Genomic DNA, 22,532 nt, shown 5'->3' with positions numbered 1-22,532 from the left:
AAACGGAGTCTCGCCCTGTCACTCAGGCTTGAGTGCAGTGGCGCAATCTTGGCTCACTGCAACCTCCGCCTCCCTGGTTCAAGTGATTCTTCTGCCTCAGTCTCCTAAGTAGCTGGGACTACAGACACACACCACCACACTTGCTAATTTTTGTATTTTTAGTAGAGACGGAGTTTCACCAGATTGGTCATACTGGTCTCAAACTCCTGACCTCATGATCCGCCCACCTCAGCCTCCCAAAGTGCTGGGATTATAGGCATGAGCCTCCACGCCTGGCTTTTTTTTTTTTTTTTTAAAACACTAGCATCTGAAACTATTGCCTAGTTTTTGTTTTCTTTTTTTTCTTTTTTTTTTTTTCTTTTTTTGGAGACAGTTTCACTCTTTTCACCCAGACTGGAGTACAGTGGTGTCATCTTGGCTCACCACAGTCTCCGCCTCCCGGGTTCAAACAATTCTCCTGCCTCAGCCTCACGAGTAGCTGGGATTACAGGTACCTGCCACTATGCCCAGCTAATTTTTGTATTATTAGTAGAGACAGGGTTTTATCATGTTGGCCAGGCTGGTCTTGAACACCTGACCTCAGGTGATCTGCCTGCCTCGGCCTCCCAAAGTGCTGGGATTACAGGCATGAGCACCGAACCCAGCTATTTTTTTTAAATAATAAAAAAATAATAACTGCCTTGGGGCTGGACATGGTGGGTCACGCCTGTGGTCCCAGCACTTTGGGAGGCCAAGGCAGGCAGATCACAAGGTCAGGAGTTCGAGACCAGCCTGGCCAACATGGTGAAACGCCACCTCTACTAAATATACAAAAATTAGTCAGCCATGGTGGCACATGCCTATAATCCCAGCTGCTCGGGAGGCTGAGGCAGGAGAATCACTTGAACCTGGGAGGCAGAGGTTGCAGTGAGCCAAGATTGCGCCATTGCACTCCAGCCTGGGCAACAAAAGCCAGATTCTGTCTCAAAAAAAAAAACAAAAAACTTGCCTTATTTATCTTATTTATTACTGCATCTACTAAAATTGCCAACACAGGTTCTCATATAAGGTAAGTGTTCCAATAAATTAATTAAATGAGTACATGAAGGGTGTAAGGAATAGGAGTAAAAGTGTGACAAGAAACAGAGATTAGAGAAGGAAGAACAAGAGACAGAAAATGACAGAGGGGTTTGGGTTGAAGTGACTTAGTGATGAGGTAGAGATAGCACTAGATAAGCAAAGTGACCCAGGAGGTACCTCATTAGAGCAAGAAGGATGAGTGAGGTGGCAAAGAAGAAAAATCAATGCCCCAGTGACACCAGATGTAGGAAGTGATGGTGCAGGGGCAGGACACAGGTGGCCCAGGCCCACTATCTGTGGGCGTGTGGAGCAGGGAGGAGTGGGCTGATTTAATGGGGTTGAGTCTGCAGGGTGGTAGGCACACACAGACCTGCTTCCCTACAGCCTGAATACATTGCCCTGGAGTCACTGAGCCAGGACTATGGCTTTGAGCTGCTGGGCATGTGCCAGAACCAGATCGAGGTCACTGCAGTGCTCAACGACCTGGGTGAGGACAGCGAGACTGAGCCTGAGACTGAGGGCCCGAGCCTGGCCTTTGAGGAAGGCATCCCCAACCTGGCAAGGCTGCGACTGGCCATCAACTACAACCAGAAGCGGGTCAGCTGGGCCCTACCTATATCCCCTCCTTGTCCTTTTCTCTTGCCCTGCTACCTCTAGGTCTCCCTGACCCAGCCCTAAGCAATTCCTTTACCTGCCCTCAAGACCCTCTCAGGCCTTGGTCCTGAGCACCCTTCTCTCTAGGCCCTTGACCCTGTGGGTCCCCTCCCTTCTTACCTTCAGTCTAAGCCCCTAATCTCTCCCCAGCCCTTGGAAGACCCATTACCCACCAAGACCTCACCTTCAGACCAGGACATCTGGTCATAGACAGCTTTGCCTCTGACCTGCTGAATGACCTCAATCCAGTCTTTTTCTGTTGTTCCACTTCACTACATCACTCTATAAAGCAAGATAAGACTAGATCTCTCAGACCTTAAATATTCCCAGAAGTCTCTATTATTCCCTGTCTCCTCAGACATCCTTCCCTCTAAGCTAAAGACAGGCTCCTTTTCTAGCCTCCCCAATCCCCTTGCTCCTCACTTTCATCCACCCTCAGACATCCTACTACTCCACCAGGAACTTAACCAAAAACTTTCCTTCATAATGGCTCCCCTGGCCCTGTCCCCCAATACAGCAAACCCCAGTTTCCCTCTTCTGCCCTCCTCAAGACCATCCAGGCTGATGTCTCACATCTCTAAGAAGGCAGGGGACCCTGGGGGTTCTGGGTCTTGGGTACCCATTTCTACCCACCACTGTCTAACAAGAATGTGGGTCCAGAGAGTTCAGGAATATCTTTGATTTCAGTTTCCCCTCCACAGACCAAGGCCTAGAGAGGGATGGGTCTGCCCATGGTCACATGACAAGTGAGTTGGCTGGTATGGGGAGAAAAGGATGGTTCGATCTCTGTGGCAGGGAAGGAAGGGCTGAGTTCCTTACTGGCTCCCCCATCCTCCTCCCTTCCTGGTGGCCTCCCCCTCTGCTTATGCCTCATCTCTGCTTAGTTTGTAGCACACCCCATCTGCCAACAAGTCCTTTCCTCCATCTGGTGTGGGAACCTGGCTGGCTGGCGTGGAAGCACCACCATCTGGAAGCTCTTTGTTGCCTTTCTCATCTTCCTCACCATGCCCTTTCTCTGCCTTGGCTACTGGCTGGCACCAAAGTCCCGGGTACTAAGTATAAGATTAATGATAACTGTTACTTATTAAGCACTTGTTTTATGAGGCTCTGGGCTGGACACTTGGTGAATATAACTTTGTGAATGTTTTCATTAAGTAGCTGGAAGTGTGGCCCTGAGGAAGGCAGATATTCTGCTTCAGTGGTGCAGGGGAGCAACCTGAGGCACAGGAAAGGCAATGCTCTCTTTGTCAAAAGCACAGAGGAAATAGTGAAGTCAGGATTTAAACCAAAGTCTCTCTACCTCCAAAACCTTAATCCTATTAACAGCCCTATCCTCTCCTAAAGAGAGTTCCACTCCAACCACAAATTCTTTGGGAGCCCTTTATCCAACCAATAGGTCCTTGAGACTCAACTATGAGCCAAGCATGGTGCCTGGCACTGGGGCTATCGTGAAGAAAAGCCCTGTTCCTGCTGAGCAAGTGAGGAATGGGGAGAGGGCTGTTCCAGGAAGCAGGAGCAGTACATGTGGAGGCCTGGGGGAGGGAGAACTCAAAGTGTTAGAGAACCTGAGAGGAATTAGATAAGAATGGTACAGACGTGTACAGGGCCAGATCACACAGAGCCTTATAAGCCATGGAGGATGGAAGCCATTGTAGGATTACTGAGGTGTGTCCCCCATCAGTCTTGTGTTTCAAAAGTGCCCTCTGCTAGGGGCGTGAAAGGCAGGCTGGGAGCATGGGGACAGGAGTTAGGGAGACTGAGTGTGTGAGAGGACAAGCATGTCGAGCTGCCTCATATTCCTGGCCTGGGCGAGCGGTCATTTCATGAGGTGGGGACACAGGAGAAGGAGGAGCAAGATGGGATAGAAGCATTTGTTTTCTTATGTGGTTGAGTTTGAAGAGCCTGTGGGGCCTCCAAGGGAAAGTTACTTTACCTCTGTGATCCTCAGTTCTTGGAAAAAAAAAAAAAAAAAAGGCCGGGCATGGTGGCTCATGCCTGTAATCCCACACTTTGGGAGGCCAAGGTGGGCAAATCACCAGATCAGGAGTTAGAGACCAGCCTGGTCAACATGGTGAAACCCGGTTCTCTACTAAAAATGCAAAAAATTAGCCGGGCATGGTGGCGTGTACCTGTAATCCCAGCTACTTGGGAGGCTGTGGTGGGAGAATTGTTTGAACCCAGGAGGCGAATGTTGCAGTGAGCCAAGATCACGCCACTGCCTCCAGCCCAGGCAACAGTGCAAGACTCCGCCTCAAAAAAAAAAAGAAAAGAAAAAAAGGGAATAATAATGCCTACCTCATAAGGTTGGGAAGGAGACAATAGATATGAGTCTAGGGCCTGATATGTAGCACATTCTCAAGATATGTCTGAATAATGCGTGAATGAATCTGAGCAAGGGGAGTCACATGTGGGCTGAGCAGTCTAGAAGGACTCGCTGGAGGGAAAGTCACCCAGGACTGAGAGCCCTACTCTCCCTCCTTCCCCTGGAAGCTGGGCCGCCTTCTAAAGATCCCAGTACTGAAGTTCCTGCTGCACTCCGCCTCCTATCTGTGGTTCCTCATCTTCCTGCTGGGAGAGTCCCTGGTCATGGAGACACAGCTGAGCACCTTCCGTGGCCGCAGCCAGAGTGTCTGGGAGACCTCACTACACATGATTTGGGTCACAGGTATATGTGCAGGACCCTTTATTTGTGGCTGTCTCCCTTAGGGCCCCCCCCTTACTGTGCTTCCCAATAAGCACCCCACCAGGGGGATCCTGCTTTGTAGATGACCTCTGAACATATGGCCAGACCCTTCTGGGCTGCAGCACAGCACAGGACCCTTTCCCTTCAGCCCCAGTTGGGGACCTAACCCTGGGGTAGACTCCCTGAACAAGGACTCCTTCTTCCCCTTCCCTGGCATCAGCCATTACCCACCCTGGACGTTCCTATCCTCACACAAATAAGACCCTGGTCCACAATGTGAGGTGGGAAACTACCTTGTTGTCATGGCAGCCTGCAAGTACTGCTAGATAGGCTCTCCTGGAGGTCATTGGAGCAGAAAGGCTTATAGACCAAATGAAAGGACTCAAATCATATAGCAAATTAAATCCATAAGTGCTATAGTTATGATGGTGGTGTTATGAGGGCCAGAGGTGAGGTTTGAGTGTCTGGGGTTGGGGCGTGGTACAATGGACAGAAGGTGCTTGGAGCCAGGCATGGTGGCTCATGCCTGTAATCTCAGCTACTCAAGAGGCTAAGATGGGAGGATTGCTTGAGGCCAGAAGTTCAAGACCAGCCTGGACAACATAGAGAGACTCCATCCCTTAAAATAAGATTGGCTGGGCATGGTGGCTCACGCCTGTAATCCTAGCACTTTGGGAGGCCGAGGCAAGTGGATTACCTCAGCTCAGGAGTTCAAGACCAGTCTGGGCAACACGGTGAAACCCTGTCTCTACTAAAATACAAAAAATTAGGTGGGCATGGTGGTGTGCATCTGTAATCCCAGCTACTCAGGAGGTTGAGGCAGGAGAATTGCTTGAACCTGGGAGGTGGAGGTTGCAGTGAGCCAAGATCACGCCACTGCATTCCAGCCTGGGTGACAGAGCGAGACTCCATCTCCAAAAAATAAAATAAAAAATAATAATAATAAAAGAAGATACCTTGGCCCAAGACTTGATCTATGGGAAAAGCACAGTGACAAGTATGTTTGGCCAATTATCCTGATAAGCAGCTATAAATTTTATATGCATTATTTGGGCAGAGGAAATGTGTGAACAGAATGGCTGGTGCCCGTGGGTAGCTGATTTAAGATCTCCTGAATACTAAGGGCCTTGTCCTTCATGCATATTCAGTGCATCATGAATATTTAGAGTCTGTCCTTCTCTTTCTATGTATGTTCACACACATATGCTCTACTATTTGTTCAACATGTCACCAAAGTAACTAACCTATACTTAACACATAAGTTTCATCCATTCCATTGGTTTTCTTTTCTTCTACACCAGAATTGAGTATTCTCAAACAATTGAGCAAATGCAGTTTACAAGAATCCCCAGAGCTTTGGCCAGCCTCGGGCCATCAGCTTAGCAGGGGCGGAATTGGTGGTGCCGTCCTCAGCTGTCCTCCTCTCGTTTAGCTCTGCCTTGGTTAGTAAACTCCAGAGCCACAGTTTACCGAGTCTACTGCTCCACCCTGTACCAGGTCAGTCAGTGATGTCAGAAAGGAAATCTGGCCCAGAAACTTTAGGGAAAGAACATAAGAGCAGCCTGAGAGGGAAAGTTTCTCATCCTATTATTTACTAAACATTTATCGACCTAGGCTGAGTGGAGAGGAAACCAGTACAATCCCAACCCATGGGAGAAGTCTTAGAAACATATGAAACAGGCGGGTGCAGTGGTTCACGCCTGTAATTCCAGCACTTTGGTAGTCCGAGGCAGGCGGATCACAAGGTCAGGAGATAGAGACCATCCTGGCTAACACAGTGAAACCCTGTCTCTACTGAAAATACAAAAATTAGCCGGGAGTGGCGGTACGCGCCTGTAGTCCCGGCTACTCAGTAGGCTGAGGCAGGAGAATTGCTTGAACCTGTGAGGCGGAGGCTGCAGTGAGCTGAGATTGTGCCACTGCACTCCAGCCTGGTTCTGGGCACCAGGGACAGACATGAGTGGACATGGTCCCTGCCCTTGAGGGGCTCCAAGTTCAGAGGGAGGCAGGGTAGAGACAGACCTGTGGAGAGATATCCTGCAGTGCCCTGTGGCGATGGCATCACAGAGATATGAGCTGTGAGAACACAGAACCCCGAGAAATTCACTCTACCTGCTTAGGGAAGGCTGCTTGGAGGAGATAACACGTGACCTAGGCCACAAAAGTGAGCTGGGCTTCCAGAGGGTATGGAAGGGCATTCTAGGCAGAGGGAACAGTGAGTGGAAAAGCACATGATTGTATCCAGGGAATGAGAGGGGTGTAATGCGGCAGGGCCACCTGGCTAATGGGGGCCAGCTCCCAAGACCCCCAGCCCAGGTCTGGTTCTGGGCCTCACTGAAACACAGGCACCCTGAGCAGCCTGAGAATTTGGAGCCCCTTCAAGTCAATATTCTGTATTTTTTAATTTTTTTAAAAAAATTTTTAAAAATAAGTTAATAGAGATGGGGTTTCACCATGTTGCCCAGGCAGGTATCAAGCTCCTGGGCTCAAGCTGTCTTCCTACGTTGGCCTCCCAAAGTGCTGGGATTACAGGTGTGAGCCACTGCACCCAGCCTCAAATCAATATTCTGTTAGTCCAGTATTTACTTGGTAGAGGGCACAGAGAAACAAATTTCAGTGATTCCCTCCTTTTTTTTTTTTTTTTTTGAGACGCAGTTTCACTCTTGTTACCCAGGCTGGAGTGCAATGGCGCGATCTCGGCTCACCGCAACCTCCGCCTCCTGGGTTCAGGCAATTCTCCTGCCTCAGCCTCCTGAGTAGCTGGGATTACAGGCACGTGCCACCATGCCCAGCTAATGTTTTGTATTTTTAGTAGAGACGGGGTTTCACCATGTTGACCAGGATGGTCTCGATCTCTTGACCTCGTGATCCACCCGCCTTGGCCTCCCAAAGTGCTGGGATTACAGGCTTGAGCCACCAAGCCCGGCCATTCCCTCCTAATAAACAGCCTGCCCCCGGCAATACTCATTTTCTGAGTGTCCGCTGACTGAGCTCATTGGTGCAGGTCACACCAGCAATGTCTACATCAGGGAGGAGTCTTTTTTGTGTTCACAGAAGATGAATTGTTCCTGAGTAGATTACATGTTTACATGTCATTGACTTCACCCCATAATGTTTTAGCTCCCCACTGCCATTCATAGGATCCCCCTGCCTTGTAATCTAGCTCTGACATAGGAGGAAGAGTTCTGTCCTATCCTATCTTGGCTCCCTGCTACCCCGTTCAGGCTTCCTGTGGTTTGAGTGCAAGGAAGTGTGGATTGAGGGCCTGCGCAGTTACCTCCTGGACCGGTGGAACTTCCTGGATATGGTCATCCTGTCCCTGTACCTGGCAGCCTTCGCACTGCGCCTCCTCCTGGTTGGGCTTGCCCACGTGCACTGCCAGGAGGACTCCCAGGGGGCTGCCTGCCACTATTTCACCACAGCTGGTGAGTGTCCCCTAACTCAGCCCTGAATCCCCCAGTTCCTCTTCTTTCTTGGCTCTTGGCTCCCAGTCACAGCCCCCATTCCACCCCACACAGAACGCAGCGAGTGGCGCACCGAGGATCCCCAGTTTTTGGCTGAAGTGCTGTTCGCTGTTACCAGCATGCTCAGCTTCACCCGCCTGGCCTACATTCTGCCGGCCCACGAGTCGCTGGGCACTCTGCAGATTTCCATTGGCAAGATGATTGATGACATGATCCGGTATGTACTGGCCCTGCTCCGAGCTCGCTCCTCTCTGCAGACTCCCCTTGACCTCCTTCTAAAACTCCCCGGCTCTTGGGTGACACAGGAGTCCTTGACCTGCATTCCTCCAGAGGCATGGGCTCCAGAGACCTCTGACCCCCTGAAACCACAGGCAAAATTTGAAGATAAATGTGTATTTCTCTGCAGAGAGGGTCTACAACTTTCATCTTATTCTCAAAGAGGCCCATGATCCCAGAAAAGATGACAAACCATGGATAGCAGAAAGAGCCCTCAGTTGGGAGTTCCAATCCCAGTTCTGTCCATCTCCATGACCCCTCTGTAGGCCTCAGTTTTCCCATCATTAAGGAAAAAGCAAAGGCACTGGACTCAGGGGTCCCTTTGGATCCTTTCCACTCTGCAGCTGCTCTTTGAATCCCTGATCTTATCTGGTCTTCTTGGTGCTCATCACCTAATCATGGGCAGCCAAACCTGGCCTCTCACCTAATCAGGGGCCATAGTTAATGCCCATCTCCCTGGGAATCCCCAGCCTGAGGTGGGACTACAGTGAGTGTCATCAGTGGGAAAAATCTTAGCTACATCTACTAATATTAAGCTCAGCTTAGCTTGGGGGGAGAAACTCCAGCCCCACCCCAGGATTCTTCTAGCTTCCCTGCAGCAGGCTCATTCTCACATGTGGCTCTGATTCTTCTGGTGATAACTCCTGTTCAGTGGGATTCTGACTCCCAGTTGTCCCTGTGCCATTCCTGTATAATCTCAGCATCTCATTCCCTCCCTGGGAGACCACTCCATCCTCAGCTTTGACTGCTTGGACTCAGTACCCATTATTCTTAAAAGGAGAGCTTCCACTTGGCATTCACTTTATTTATTTTATATATATATGTGAATATATTTGAAACAAGGTCTCATTCTGTCACCCAGGCTGAAGTGCAGTGGTACCATCTCAGCTCACTGCAGCCTCGTCCTCCTGGGCTCAAGCAATCCTCTCACCTCAGCCTCCTGGGTAGCTGGGACTACAGGTGTGCACCACCATACCTGGCTAATTTATTGTATTTTTTGTAGAGACAGGGTTTGGCCTCCCAAAGTGCTGGGATTATAGCACCTCAGCCATTTGAGTAGCTGGGACCACAAGCATGCACCACACAAAAATACAAATTTTTGTATTTTTTTTGTAGAGACAGAGTTTCACCATGTTGAATACTTGCTCAACAACAATTCAATTTGGTTATTTATTTAACCAAAATAAATAACCTGGTCTTGAACTCCTGGGCTCAAGTGATTTGCCCACTTTGGCCTCCCAAAGTGCTGGGATTACAGTCGTGAGCCACTGCACCCAGCCCAGCACTCACTTTAAATCCCTCTTGGCTGGGCACAGTGGCTCACGCCTGTAATCCCAGCACTTTGGGAGGCTGAGGCAGGTGGATCACAAAGTCAGGAGTTCGAGACCAGCCTGACCAACATGGTGAAACCCTGTCTCTACTAAAAATACAAATTAGCTGGACGTGGTGGCATATGCCTATAATCTCAGCTACTCGAGAGGCTGAGGCAGTAGAATCACTTGAACCTGGGAGGTGATGGTTGCAGTTGAGCTCAGATCACACCACTGCACTCCAGCCTGGGTTAGTCTCTATCTCAAACAAACAAAAAAAAACCCCTCTCATTTTTCACCCCCTAATTTATCTATTCTTAATAATAACCAAATTGGGCTGGGTGAGGTGGCTTACACCTGTAATTCTAGCACTTCCAGAGGCCAAGGTTGGGGGGTCACTTGAGGTCAGGAGTTCTAGACCAGCCTGGCCAACATGGTGAAACCCCCATCTCTACTAAAAGTATAAGAATTAGCCAGGTGTGGTGGCACATGCCTGTAGTCCCAACTACTTGAGAGGCTGAGGCAGGAGAACCCCTTGAAACTGAGATGAGGAGGTTGCAGTTAGCCAAGATGGCGCCACAGCACTCTAGCCTGGGTGACAAAATGAGACTCCATCTCAAAAATAAATAAATAACCAGGCTGGGCACAGTGGCTCACACCTGTAATCCTAGCACTTTTGGAGGCCAAGGCAGGTAGATTGCCTGAGTTCACGAGTTCAAGACCAGCATGGGCAACATGGTGAAACCCCATCTCTACTAAAATACAAAAAATTAGTGGGGTGTGGCGGTGTGCACCTGTAATCTCAGCTACTCGAGAGGCTGAAACAGGAGAATCACTTGAACCTGGGAGGCAGAGGTTGTGTGAGCTGAGATCATGCCACTGCACTCCAGCCTGGGCAACAGAGTGAGACTCCTTCTCAAAAATAAAAATAAAAATAAATAACCAGATTGAATACTTGTTGAGCAGAGAGCCAGGAAGCCTTCATCCCTCTTCCTGGAGCCTGACTTCTCTCAAGGTGGAAACCTTCTCTGATCCCTTCACATCCCACCCCCTGCCAGGTTTATGTTCATCCTCATGATCATCCTGACTGCCTTCCTCTGTGGCCTCAACAATATCTATGTGCCCTACCAGGAGACAGAGCGGCTGGGCAAGTATGCAGGGGCAGAGGCAGGATGGGAGGTGGAGAGCCTGGGACCTTGCAGCTTGGAGCCCTAGTGATCTCTCCTTTGTCCCTCCCTCCCTCATTTATTCACTCAGTGAATTCTCTTGTTTGCTCATTCCCTCTTTGATTCACTGTCACTCATTCATTTGTTCATTTATACATTCATTTTCTGATTTTCTCTCCAAACTTTTTATTTTGAAAAATGTCAATTCTATGAAAAGTAGATGCCCCTACACCCTTCACCTAGCTTCACCAATTGTTAACCTTTTACCACACTTGCTTGATCTATTGCTCCCTTTATTCCTTTTTTTCCTGAAATACTTAAAAGGAAGTTGTGACTATCATGACACTTCATCCCTAAACAGTTCAGGATGTCTCCTAAGAACATAACCACAAAAGCATTATCACACTCAAAAAATTTAACACCCAAAATGCCTAGATTGGTCTCCAACTCTTGGGCTCAAGCAATCTGCCCACCTCAGCCTCCCAAAATGCTAGGATTACAGGTGTGAGCCACCACACCCTGCCACAATTTAAAATTGTTGGTATAAGCAGTGTCCATCCCATCCTGGCCCCGCCCCAGAACATAAGGCCATGAAGACAGGAACATGCTTGTCTTGTCCACTGACGTATCCTTAGCACCTGTGACACTACTGTGCACTCAGTAAATACTGGTGCAAAGGATAACATTTGGAGCTCAGAAACAGCAAGTATCTATACCAGCTGAGGTGGTCCAAAGGGCTGCATAGAAGTGGGCGCTCTTGGCCAGGTCCTGGGGGGTAGAAGGGAGTGTGTCTGGGTGAGCTCAGGCTCTTCTCCCACCCCTCATTTCCTGTTCCTTACTTGGCCCAATATGCCAGTTTCAATGAGACGTTCCAGTTTCTGTTCTGGACCATGTTCGGCATGGAGGAGCACAGCGTGGTGGACATGCCTCAGTTTCTGGTGCCCGAATTTGTGGGCCGGGCCCTCTATGGCATCTTCACCATCGTCATGGTCATTGTGCTGCTCAACATGCTCATTGCTATGATCACCAACTCCTTCCAGAAGATTGAGGTGCGTAAATGGAGGCCAATTTAGGCCAGGGAGAAGGGAGAAAGGAATGGAGAGGAACAGGATGCAAAGAGGCAAGACATTGATGTCATGCTCTGCCTCCACTGCTGTCGTTTGTGGCTTTAGACAAGTGTTCCTCTGTAAAATGAGGGTCTTAGTGATGCTGACTCCAGACACCAAGTCTAGTGCTCATTCCCCATTAGGGTTGGGCAGAGGAGTGGTATAGAAAAGTAAACGGGAACATGAGAGGGAGACGATAGGTTAGGGTCTGCAGGCTGGAGAACAGGCTGGGCAGGAACTGGATGTCAGAAAGATGAAAGACAGTGGTGGGGAGACAGGAAGTGGGGGACAGGCCAGAGAAATGCGGGTGATAGGGGAGGTTGGAGATAAGACTGGGGAGAAGAAAGAGCCTGGCACACTACACTGGAGAATCAAAACTGTGAGGACTGGAGAAAAGAGAGGCAGATTGAGTGGGCAGGAGGGTCATGTGCCAAAGGGGTCCTTGCACCGCCCCCTGCTGCCCGGCCCCCAGGATGATGCTGATGTGGAGTGGAAGTTCGCGCGCTCCAAGCTCTATCTGTCCTACTTCCGAGAGGGCCTGACGCTGCCTGTGCCTTTCAACATCCTGCCCTCCCCGAAGGCTATCTTCTACCTTCTCAGGTGCTGACCTCAGAGCTCCCACTCCCACCCCCAAGTCCCCAGGCCCTGCCCCCATTTCCCTAGGTCCTGTCCTCTAACCGACCTCTTCCCACCATTGAAATCTCTCAGGATAATTTGCCAGTTCGTTTGCTGTTGCTGTTCCTGCTGCAACACCAAGAAGCCAGACAATCCCCCCATCCCTACCTTTGTGAGTACCTACTCAGCCTGTTGCTGGTCACCCTGGCATCAGGCCTTCAACTCTATGTCTATACCATCAATTTGTCTGCATATCCCAGGCTTATCTATGTTTCCAGGTATGTTCTCCAGAAAGCCTGTCCCAATTCCTACTCTCGCACATGGCTTCCCTTTCCCTCTTCCTGGCTCTGGCCATTTCCTAAATTTCCAACCCTGTGTCATGCAGCCTAAACAGAAGTCCTTGCCACCCTCCTCCCAAGCTAGAAATACCCACTAAGCTCCAGACAGACCTTTTTTGTCCTAAACTGCTCCAAGACAGAGTTGGACATTTTTCAAAAACACATGTTAAGAAAGTAACATGTCCCACAGGTAAATGTCCCACAAACTGAGCAGTTAGACAGCTGACAGTGGCCTAAGAGAGGAGGCCAGGAGGCCAGACATCCAAGGAGCTCACTTGCCCCTCGAGGTCTACTCTCCAGCCCCGTCTGGCCTGGCATGAGGGTGCCTTCCTAATTCAGGCACTGCAGGTCTGTAGGGGGTTCTCCCCTCCTCCTCATCGGCCTCCCAGCCCTCACCCATCCCTTCCTGGTTCTCTCACCATCAGCCCTTCCCCAGCTTCTGGCCCCTGTCCTTCTACCTTCCAGGTCTGCACTGTGAGATGGAGGCCAGGGGCTAGGCGGGTCAGGGACAGAAAAGTCTACATGGAAGACTTTGCCCTGGGCCTTTTTTGCCCAGGGCTGGAGAGGCACGGACAGTGATCAGAAGAAGGCTGGAGAGAATCTCTCTCACCCTCCTGTCTTCCGATTCCAGGCCAATCCCGGGGCAGGGGCCATGCCTGGGGAGGGAGAGCGTGGATCCTACCACCTTCGCGTCATCAAGGCCCTGGTACAACGCTACATAGAGACTGCCCGGCGCGAGTTTGAGGAGACCCGGCGGAAAGGTGCGTCACCCTCCTCTAAGCTCTCCCCATTCCTGTTCCTTCCTCAGCTGGGACAAAGGCCCCATACCAGAGTCAGGTCCGCATTCAGCCTGCATAATATGTGGCCCCATCCTGCCCTGCCCTTGGAAGGGCAGCCTGCACAGAATGGCCCCTTGCACTCCATTACCCTCTGACCCATTCGGCATTGATTCCACTCATTTCATTTAAGTGCTCCTTCCTGCCTTCGTGTGTGTTCAGTTATTCTCCCATTCAGTCCCTTACCCAGTCACTCATTCACCTCCTTCATTCACTCACTCATTTACTGACTCATACCACCAACATTCATCACTTCGGCCTCCTTCGTTCCAGGCCCTGTCTTGGAGGGACAAATGGGGCACTGTAGAGCAGGGACACATGGGAAGCTTTCAGTCTAGTGAGGAAGAGAAACCGTCACACTGGGCATGAAGTGCAGCTAAGAGAGACGCGAATTGCTACGGGCACCCGAAGGAAGAAGGAGCTTGTCATTTTGAGAGGCAGGAGGAGAGAGTAGCAGAATAGATAAAGGGGCCGGGATCCGAACGGGGCCCTGAAGAATGGGTGTGAGCTGGCTGGCCGTGACTGGGGAGAGGGCAGGCGGGTGGACGCAGGAGTCTCTACCCAGTAACAGCTTTCCCCATGGCTCGTCACCCTTCTGTGGCCCCCCGACTTTCCTTCTTTCCAGCTCCTCGCTCCCACCCCCACTAGGATTCACCTGCCCCAGCTTCTCCCACCCATCTGACCCCTAGCCCACAAGCCTGATCTTCACTTCTTCCAGTTCTCCCTCAGAAACCCCTAGGACAACCCCTGGGGTTCTGTAAAGGGTAAAAGGGGTACAGGGCAGGCTCATCCTCTGAAATGCCCCTCGGTACTCCACCTCCTCCAGACCTGGGCAACAGACTCACAGAACTGATGAAGACCGTATCTCGACTACAGAGCGAGGTAGCCGGTGTGAGGCGGACTCTGGCAGAGGGAGGAACACCCCGGCCTCCCGACGGTGCCAGTGTCCTCAGTCGCTATATCACCCGAGTGCGCAACAGTTTCCAAAACCTGGGGCCCCCCATTCCTGAGACCCCAGAGCTGACAGGGCCCAGGATTGTGGGGACCCAGGAATCATCAGGAACCAGGCTTCAGGACACTGGAGAGGTGAGGACTCTGGCTTCTAGAGAGTCTGGCCCCAGCTCCCCAGCTCATGTGCTAGTGCACAGGCAGCAGGAAACAGAGGGGGCTGAGGACCTGCCCCACGCAGATAATTCAGGGATGGAGGGGAGGATCTGATACAGCGGAAGGGTCCCTTCTGTTGCTGAGGGCAGTAGCCTAGGAGGGTGAGGGTGGGGGCCCCTTGGGAGGAGGCCGTGCTGCTTTCCTTGCTTCAATAAAGTTTCTGTTCTGGATGTGCGAGGCCTCTGGGCTGTGTGAGAATCTCTGTCTCTTGATGTTTTGAGGTCCTCCTGCTTCTTTCCCCTGAAAAGGACCCTTGTGGGAACAGGGCAGAGAAATGTGCTCTTGGGCTTAGGATCCTACTTTGAGCTTTCTCAGATCTTTCATGGACCAGGATCTCTGGACCAGGAGGCAGGAGGCCGGGGAAGCAGGAGGCCGGGGTTCAATGGGAACCCTCTGACCAATTGCTTCCTTCCTTGGCTGTGTATTCCTCACCTGACAAGTGGGGCTGAGGAATCACCTGCCTGCTTTCCTGCTTCCATGGTTGTCATGAGGACCCTCTAGCTGTTTAAGCTTCTGGATCTGCAAGTTAGAGTGTGTGACATGGGTCTGCAGAGGAGACCGTGTCTACAAGTGACCAAGAAGTGAGTTTTTTTAGTCCCTCAGTCAGTCCCTCAGCCTAGCAAGGCCAGAGTGAAGCAGTCTCAAAGAAGAAGCCAATCATAAAATTCCATGTCTCCACACTGCAATACTGTTTAATCAAGTGGCTGCCTCATAAAACTCCATGTCTCCACACTGCAACACCGCTTAAGCAAGTGGCTGCCTCAGTACTTCCCTTGCTTATCCCAGGAAGTCCCCACCACATAGCAGAGTTCCCTCAGCCCTGCCGTGGCCTCCCCAGCCCCACATCCTGGTTGGGGAGAAGGCTGCTAGGACGGGGTCCGGAACCATGTTCTTGCTTCTACAGGCTGCTGGAGGCGCCTCTTCTTCATATGAAAGTCACCTGTTCCCAGGGCTCCTAAGTGGCAGGTTTTGCACTTTCAGGGCCCAACCCCTGAGAGCTGGAACTCCCCAGGGACCAAAGGCAGGGTCTTCCAGGGAGGCAGAGAGAAGGCCCCCTCAGATTGTGACTCTGGCTGCACCGCTGCTGGAGGGAGAAGAGGAAGGGTTCGGCAGGGCGAGCGGGAGTCAAAGCAGCTGAGGGAGGATGGAAGAGCAACTCACCTGGTGCAGACACACAGCCCCGCCTCTTCTCCCCTGCAACAGACAGCAGGGTGAGGCCTCCGTGCTGGCAGACTCACACCCAAACTACCTGGCCCTTGCAGGGCCATTTTCCCTCTCAATCTACCTTTCCCTTCACCTAAAGGTAAACTTGTGACTTCCCTTCCTCCTCCTTCCTCCAGGAAGTCTTTCCAGATTGACTTTCCATCTCTCTTCCCACCCAAGACCCAGCCACTCCTCCATCTGTCCCGGCCTCAGCACTTGGGAATGGCACGTAAGTCCCCTGTCAGCCCCATCAAGCCCAGGGCCTCCTGAGATCTGAAGCAGTCCCCTGGCTCTTTCTGCTGCTTGCTAATCTCCTTAACCAGGTTCTTTTGGTCTATTAGACTGTAGCAGATGGACCCTTTTGAGAACATACAGAATCATCTGAGACTATTCACAAATCTGGAAAACACTTTATAGGACCCAAAAAACTTGCGTCACAGAGGACAGTAACTCCAGCTGACTTCCAGCCCTCAATTCCCCTTTCACCAAGTGGGTCTCCCAAAGGCCCCAAGGATTATTGTGAAGGGACGTCCTGGCTTATTTCACCCACCCTGCCGGTCCTGCTTCCCCCATGCACAGCTCACCACCCAGATAGGCGCAGTTAAAGTGGCTACAGGTCTGATTATAGCTCCAGAGAGTCACCAGGCTCTGGGCTCCATCCTGGGAGAATCTGGTGACCAAGAAGACTTCATGCGGGGGAATCAACACCTCACGCTCCTTGGGAAAGACAGACAAGGCCTGGATAGGGGCCCCAAAGCAAGTCATTAGAGAGAAGAGGGTGGCATTACCGAATCTGCGGGCCACTGCCTTATCCAGGGAGCTGGAGGCAAACTGGCCTAAGCGGACAGAGTCCCCCAGCCTCTTGGGTTCAAAGCGAAGGCTGCCCACACCTCGGAACACCACCTCCCCAGGCCCCCTGCTGCAGCCCCCATCGCCTCGAAGCAGCTGCAGAGCCCGGATCAGGTAGAAATGCAGGGCCTTGAAGGGAAAGTGCCTCATGTAGAGCTCCCGGGAGCCTCCGCCGGTCCGCACGGCCTGATTCAACTCCCAGTACAAGGTGTTAGATGAGTTGGTGTAGACCATAATGGCTATTCCATGATGGGCTTTGAAGCCGGGAGGCAAGGTGAGCCCTCGTTGCCTGTGCTCCCAGGCTGCCTGGGCTGCCTCCCAGGATTCCCGCAGCAGGGCATGGTGGGCCATTTCCTCCTTCAGCAAGGGAGCTGCCTCCTTCTCCATCTCCTCTGCACAACCCACATAGGCATCGTCAAAGGTGTCTGGAGCCAGGCCCAGGGGCAGGATGGGAACAGCCTGGGCCTGTGTAGGAAGGAAGAGAGGTGCCACACAGAAAAAAGCATGAGTTCAGAGCACTGGACAGGGGTACTGGTGACAGACCCATCCAGAAACACAGAATCTCATTTCTATCCCCAAATATTGGTGTATGCAATTTGGCAAGGTCCCAAAAAAGGCTTAAATAACACAGGCACCGAAGTCAAACAGACATTGGCTAAAATCTTTTTTTTTTTTTTGAGAGAGAGAGTCTTGCTCTGTCGCCAAGGCTGGAATGCAGTGGTGAGATCTCTGCTCACTCCAGCCTCAGCCTCCCAAGTTGGACTTATTCTCCCGCCTCAGCCTTCCAAGTAACTGGGATTACCTGTGCATACCACCATGCCTGGCTAATTTTTTTTTTTTTTTTTTGAGATGAAGTCTCAGTCTGTTGCCCAGGCTGGAGTGAAAAGGCACGATCTCAGCTCACTGCAACCTCTGCTTACTGGGTTCAAGTGATTCTCCTGTCTCAGCCTCCCAAGTAGCTGGGATTACAGGCACATGCTGCCACACCCAGCTACTTTTCTGTATATTTAGTAGAGACAGAGTTTCACCATGTTGGCCAGACTGGTCTTGAACTTCTGACCTCAAGTGATCCACCAACCTCAGTCTCCCAAAGTGCTGGGATTACAGGCATGAGCCACTGTGCCGGCCTAATTTTTGTATTTTTAGTAGAAATGGTGTTTCACCATTTTGGCCAGGCTGGCCTCAAACTCCTGACCTCAAGTGATCCTCCCACCTCAGTCTCCCAAAGTGCTGGGATTACAGGCGTGAACCACTGCGCCTAGCCTGAAATCTTGACTTTACCACCTATTCGCTGTGAGGTCTTGGGCAAGTGTTATAACTTTTCTGAACTTGAGGATACTTCCAGGCTCACAGTTATTATGAAGAAAGCATAAAAAGCTTCACTTCTGTACAACCTAAAAGGGGTCATCCTGTCATTACAAAGGTTCCTGCAGTCGGTGGGAGGTGGGAGGTGAGACTAGATGACTGCCAAGCACTTTTCTGGCTGTAAGATCTGGCACACAGGCGATCTGCAAATATTACACACAGCCAGTGTCCAGCTACCTGACCCTCAGCCGCATTCTCCTCAGGCTCTCTTTCCCGCTCACCCTGAAGGAGGCGCTTGCAGGTGCTCAGCCACCACACCAAATCGCTGTCAGCTCTGTGACACCTGAGTCCTCCCCTGCTCTATACCCACATTTGGGGTAGGGAAGGTGGGGAGGCCAAGCCTTGGTCAGGAGAAGCTGCCAGGGCTGAAGCACACAGGTAGCCCAAGAAGGCTTGCCCGGGCTGTGCCTGCGCTGGGAGATGAGAGGTGGGGAGGAGAATGTTGGAGGCATCCAGAGAGGGATGGAGGCGGGGGTGCCAGGAGACAGAATGGGAACCTGGAGCTTCCTGCAGAGATGTTGGTTTCTGAGAGGCAGAGAGTTAACAGTGGAATCCTAGGGAAGAGTCCCTTGGAGAGGGTTGTGAGGAGTCAGCCCCCAGTCCAATTCCTCAAGGTCTGTCCCGCAATGTCCCCCATGGGGGCAGGAAATGGTTGCTGGAGTTACCTGCCAGAAGGCGTGGAGGCCGAGGCAGCCCAGGGCGATCAGCAGACCCGCCAGCGCCATCCCTAGGGGAGAGGTGAGGGCCAGGTCCGAGTGAGGGCGGGACCACCGGCGCTGGAGTCCTGGCTTCGAGGGGCTCCAGGCTCGCGGGGTCCCTGGTCCAGGACTGGGGCCCCGGCGGGTCGTGACCTCTCAGCTGGCGGGATCCCCGCAGGGCCCCCTGGCCTGTTGGTCTGGGGGCCAGAGGACGGCCCGGTAGGGCCCACCTGAGGGAGAAGCCCAGTCTCACAAGTTCCCTCCCGCTCGCTCACAGCCAGAGGGTCCCGTAGAAAGACCTCGCCGTCCTTGGGAAGGGGAGTTGGGGGTCTCGGAGAGGGTCTCGGAGATTACTGTTCCCCCGCCCCGCGTCTTCGCTCCCAACTCGCGAAGCCCCTTCCTCAGAGCCTCGCGTCCAGGACCTTTCTGAGACGGTAAAGGCGGGGCCGCAGTTTGTCTCCGCCCGAGAGGGGAGGGCCGGGGGCCGAGCACCCACCTGCGGGTTGCGGAGGCCGCGAGCCGGAGGGAGCCCCAAGGGCTCGGGCGGGCGCTGTGCAGTCCCAGGGTCCGGCTGAAAGCGAGGTTCCCGGGGCTAATTATAGCCCCCGCGCGGTAACCGGACACCCCGTTGCCGCGCCGCACGCGGGGGAGGGGGCGGGGTCGGCGGGGCGGGGGCTGAGGCCAACTCCCCTTCCCAAGGACGGCGAGGTCTTTCTGCGGGACCCTCTGGCTGTGAGCGAGCGGGAGGGAACTTGTGAGACTGGGCTTCTCCCTCAGGTGGGCACTACCGGGCCGTCCTCTGGCCCCCAGACCAACAGGCCAGGGGGCCCCGCGGGGATCCCGCCAGCTGAGAGGTCACCCTTCGAGCACTCGTATTTGCATACAGTTTGCATATGGCCCACACCCTGGGCCACGTGCTCCAGCATCTGAGCAGCGCCCACTCCCTCCCTGCTCTGCGCCCTCTCCCCCTTCGCCTTCAGGGGCATTCAGAACCCTTGGTCGCTGATCCACCGGGTCCAGGCTCGCCCCTCCCCCAGACCGCTCAGACTCCGGTAACCCATGTTTGTAAACACTGGCCTTTCCCCCACCTCCTCTGGGCTTATCTATAAATAACCTGGTCTGAGAGTTGGATGCCCAGTCAGAGGTCATGGAAGAAGGGGCCAGCAGAGGAACTGGTTGCTCAGGGAATAGCTTCCTAGCAGCCTGAGCCAGGAGGAGCGGGGATGTCACCCCTCCTCCCGCCAGCGGCCTTGGACTTGAGGAGTTGAGAGCTGCTAGAGCTACCCAAAGGACTCCATCCTGGTCTGGCTCATTAGTTTCCCCCATCCCTGTCCCCTCGTCCCCTCAGATTGTCTGCCAAATAAAAAGTTTCTACCACCTAGAATCCTGCTGTCTCCCAAAATCCTTTCTGTAGACCAAACAGAAAGACAAACTGTTGGTCCAGGCTTGGAGGAGGGTGGGAAGGGAGGTGCTCCTGAGTGCTTGTTAGAAAAACGGCTCCAGGACAAGTTCTTTTGCCCCCTTCTTTGAGTCTAGCCATCCCAAAGCCCTCCGAGATTCTAAAATCAGGAATCACCCTACTGTTTACCAATATGGTGGAAAACAGCATTTGCCTGCGTATCCTGCCTGCTTATCCTTCCTCTCTCTGGAGGAAGCTGAGTGTTTGCAGTTGCTTGAAGAGAAGATACCACCTGGAGTCAGCTTGGCCTCCTGAGACAGCCCCTGAGACCAGATCTTCGGGGATCACTGCTTTGTCCCTCTCCACCCTCTGGCTTTGAGGAATTCCTTCTCCCATGCCAGAACACAAAATAAGGTCCCAAGAGATGGACTCAAGTCTAGTCATTGGGCGGGGATCCTAAGTGTTGGCAGAAAGTCCTCCAAGATCACCTGGCAAGTCAGGACTGGAGCTGGGACCCAGAACCCAGCCTCCTTAGTCCCAATTGCTCCTGGCACCTTAGTTAAGTCTCAGTGTTCACATGAAAGGAACATCATCTAAGCAGATGCTTGCTCTCTGAGGCCGGGGCTCTGAAGCTTCCTCTTCTCTTCCTCCTCCCTGGCTGACCAGAGTGCAGGACCACAGCCAGTGAGGAGGCAGTTGTACCAGCCTGGGTCCCCAGTGCTTCAGCCTACCTCCTCTCTGGGATTCCTTTTTTTTTTTTTTTTTTTTTGGTGGGAGGAACACTGGGCAGGTCAAACTAGGAAGAGGCTGGTGTTCCTGAGTCCAGAGGAGACATCCAGAAATAGATGGGGGAGTGTCGCCTTTCTGAGCAGTTGTGTGGGGGAGGTGCAAGGGGTGGGGATTGACAACATAAAAAAAAAAACCGTCCTCTCCTCTCCTGGTGCCCATGGTGGAGACCAGCAGCAGCTTCCCCACCCAGGACAAGGCTTAGGTAAGGAGCACACCATTCTCCTCCTGGGTGCAGGGCAGGAAACGTGGTTTTGAGGTGAAGTTTGGGAGACGAATGTCGGAATTTTAGAAGTCGTGAGAAAGTTTCCAGGAAACTTTGATGAAGAAGTTTGGGATACCTAGGAAGATGGGGGACCATGGGAAGTGTGGGACTCCTGGGGAGAGATTTGAGGTCACATTCCCAGGAGAGGATGTTCAGCAAGGGCCTTGATGAGGAACTGGCAAAAGAATTGCCCTGAGTGGGATGAGGAGGACAGAAAGCCAGCTCCCTTGGGCTAGGAAAGCAATTGCTCAGCGTCCCCGGCTCCTTGGGCCCATACCCACCCCATCCTTCCAGCTCCTGCCACATCTCCCCTGACACTGGTCTCCAAGGCCAGCCACCCACCTGCTCTGCGGCGGTCTACACTGTTAGCTGTGCTGAGAAAGCTCCTCAGACTCTCAACAAACATGCTGGGGGCATCACCTGTGCCTGGCTTTGGCATACATGGTCCCTGCCCTCAAGGAACTCACGGGCCAGGAGAGGAGCCAGGCACACATAAGGGCAGCACAGTGTGATAAGGACAGTGACAGAGGACAGCACAGGGTGATATGGGAGTTCAGAGGAGTCAGGGGGCTTCCTGGAGGTGACCCCCAGGCTAGGTCTTGAAGAGTGGGTAGCCAGAAGAAATGTCCCAAGGAGAGGGGCGATGTGTGCAGAGCCACAGGGAGAGGAACCACGGAGCCCCACCTGGGACTTTGCTCTGCACTACAGAAGCCAAGCAGGAGTGGTGCGTGCGGGGCTGCAGAGGGCATAGAGGGTCAGGATGAGGATGCTGGCCTCTGTCCTGAGGGTATGGAGGGATGTTTTGTTTATTTGCTTTTTTTTCCTAGACGTATTCTTTTTTTTTTTTTTTTTTTTTTGAGACGGAGTTTTGCTCTGTCACCAGGCTAGACTGCAGTAGCACAGTCTTGGCTCACTGCAACCGCCACCTCCTGGATTCAAACGATTCTTCTGCCTCAGCCTCCCGAGTAGCTGAGACCACAGGCACGTGCCACCACGACCGGCTAATTTTTTTTGTTTTTTGTTTTTTTTTTAAGATGAGGTTTCACCATGACGGCCAGGCTGGTCTTGAACTCCTGACCTTGGGTGATCCACCCACCTTGGCCTCCCAAAGTGCTAGGATTACAGGTGTGAGCCACTGCGCCCGGCCTTTTTTTGTATTTTTAGTAGAGATGGGGTTTCACCATGTTGGCCAGGATGGCCTTGATCTCTTGACTTCGTGATCCACCTAACTCGGCCTCCTAAAGTGCTGGGATTACAGGTGTGAGCCACCTCGCCTGCCCCTTAGATATATTCTTA

At 52.4% G+C, this 22,532-nt stretch overlaps 3 protein-coding genes across 9 annotated transcripts in view; 2 read left to right on the top strand and 1 right to left on the bottom strand.

Annotated features, from left to right (window-relative positions):
* LOC108307524 (short transient receptor potential channel 2) overlaps nucleotides 1-14,845 on the top strand; it is a 48,259-nt gene extending 33,414 nt beyond the window's left edge. The window contains exons 13-23 of the mRNA XM_037740060.1: nucleotides 1,444-1,656; nucleotides 2,598-2,762; nucleotides 4,204-4,378; nucleotides 7,621-7,821; nucleotides 7,915-8,077; nucleotides 10,505-10,597; nucleotides 11,469-11,661; nucleotides 12,191-12,318; nucleotides 12,427-12,505; nucleotides 13,303-13,432; nucleotides 14,334-14,845. Of these exons, the coding sequence (XP_037595988.1) occupies nucleotides 1,444-1,656; nucleotides 2,598-2,762; nucleotides 4,204-4,378; nucleotides 7,621-7,821; nucleotides 7,915-8,077; nucleotides 10,505-10,597; nucleotides 11,469-11,661; nucleotides 12,191-12,318; nucleotides 12,427-12,505; nucleotides 13,303-13,432; nucleotides 14,334-14,725 (1,932 nt within the window). The 3' untranslated portion in view covers nucleotides 14,726-14,845. The remainder of the gene's footprint in view (nucleotides 1-1,443; nucleotides 1,657-2,597; nucleotides 2,763-4,203; nucleotides 4,379-7,620; nucleotides 7,822-7,914; nucleotides 8,078-10,504; nucleotides 10,598-11,468; nucleotides 11,662-12,190; nucleotides 12,319-12,426; nucleotides 12,506-13,302; nucleotides 13,433-14,333) is intronic.
* A 486-nt stretch (nucleotides 14,846-15,331) lies between these two features.
* On the bottom strand, nucleotides 15,332-19,704 carry ART5 (ADP-ribosyltransferase 5). 6 transcript variants are annotated; one of them, XM_037740079.1, is made up of 5 exons: nucleotides 19,283-19,704; nucleotides 18,754-18,815; nucleotides 16,459-17,188; nucleotides 15,833-15,865; nucleotides 15,332-15,626 (listed from the first exon to the last, which is right to left on the bottom strand). In XM_037740079.1, exons 2-5 carry the CDS (start codon nucleotides 18,811-18,813, stop codon nucleotides 15,538-15,540), a joined length of 912 nt encoding a protein of 303 aa, XP_037596007.1. In that variant the 5' UTR covers nucleotides 18,814-18,815; nucleotides 19,283-19,704; the 3' UTR covers nucleotides 15,332-15,537. The 6 variants fall into 6 exon arrangements, with proteins under 6 accessions (XP_037596007.1, XP_037596006.1, XP_017388376.1 ...); XM_037740078.1 differs by having other exon boundaries at nucleotides 15,332-15,755; nucleotides 19,283-19,688; XM_017532887.2 differs by lacking the exon at nucleotides 19,283-19,704 and having other exon boundaries at nucleotides 15,332-15,755; nucleotides 18,754-18,931.
* Nucleotides 19,705-21,099: 1,395 nt separating this feature from the next.
* The window catches only part of ART1 (ADP-ribosyltransferase 1), a 9,266-nt gene continuing 7,833 nt past the window's right edge, over nucleotides 21,100-22,532 (top strand). For both annotated transcript variants that reach the window (XM_017532879.2, XM_037740077.1), the window contains exon 1: nucleotides 21,100-21,176. The gene's annotated coding sequence lies outside the window, so the exon portion shown is untranslated. The remainder of the gene's footprint in view (nucleotides 21,177-22,532) is intronic.

This window comes from Cebus imitator, unplaced genomic scaffold (genome assembly GCF_001604975.1).
Source record: "Cebus imitator isolate Cc_AM_T3 unplaced genomic scaffold, Cebus_imitator-1.0 Scaffold79, whole genome shotgun sequence".
Taxonomy (NCBI): Eukaryota; Metazoa; Chordata; class Mammalia; order Primates; family Cebidae; genus Cebus; species Cebus imitator.
Note: the sequence above shows the minus strand (reverse complement) of the source record. Positions and strands in the feature narration are given on the sequence as shown.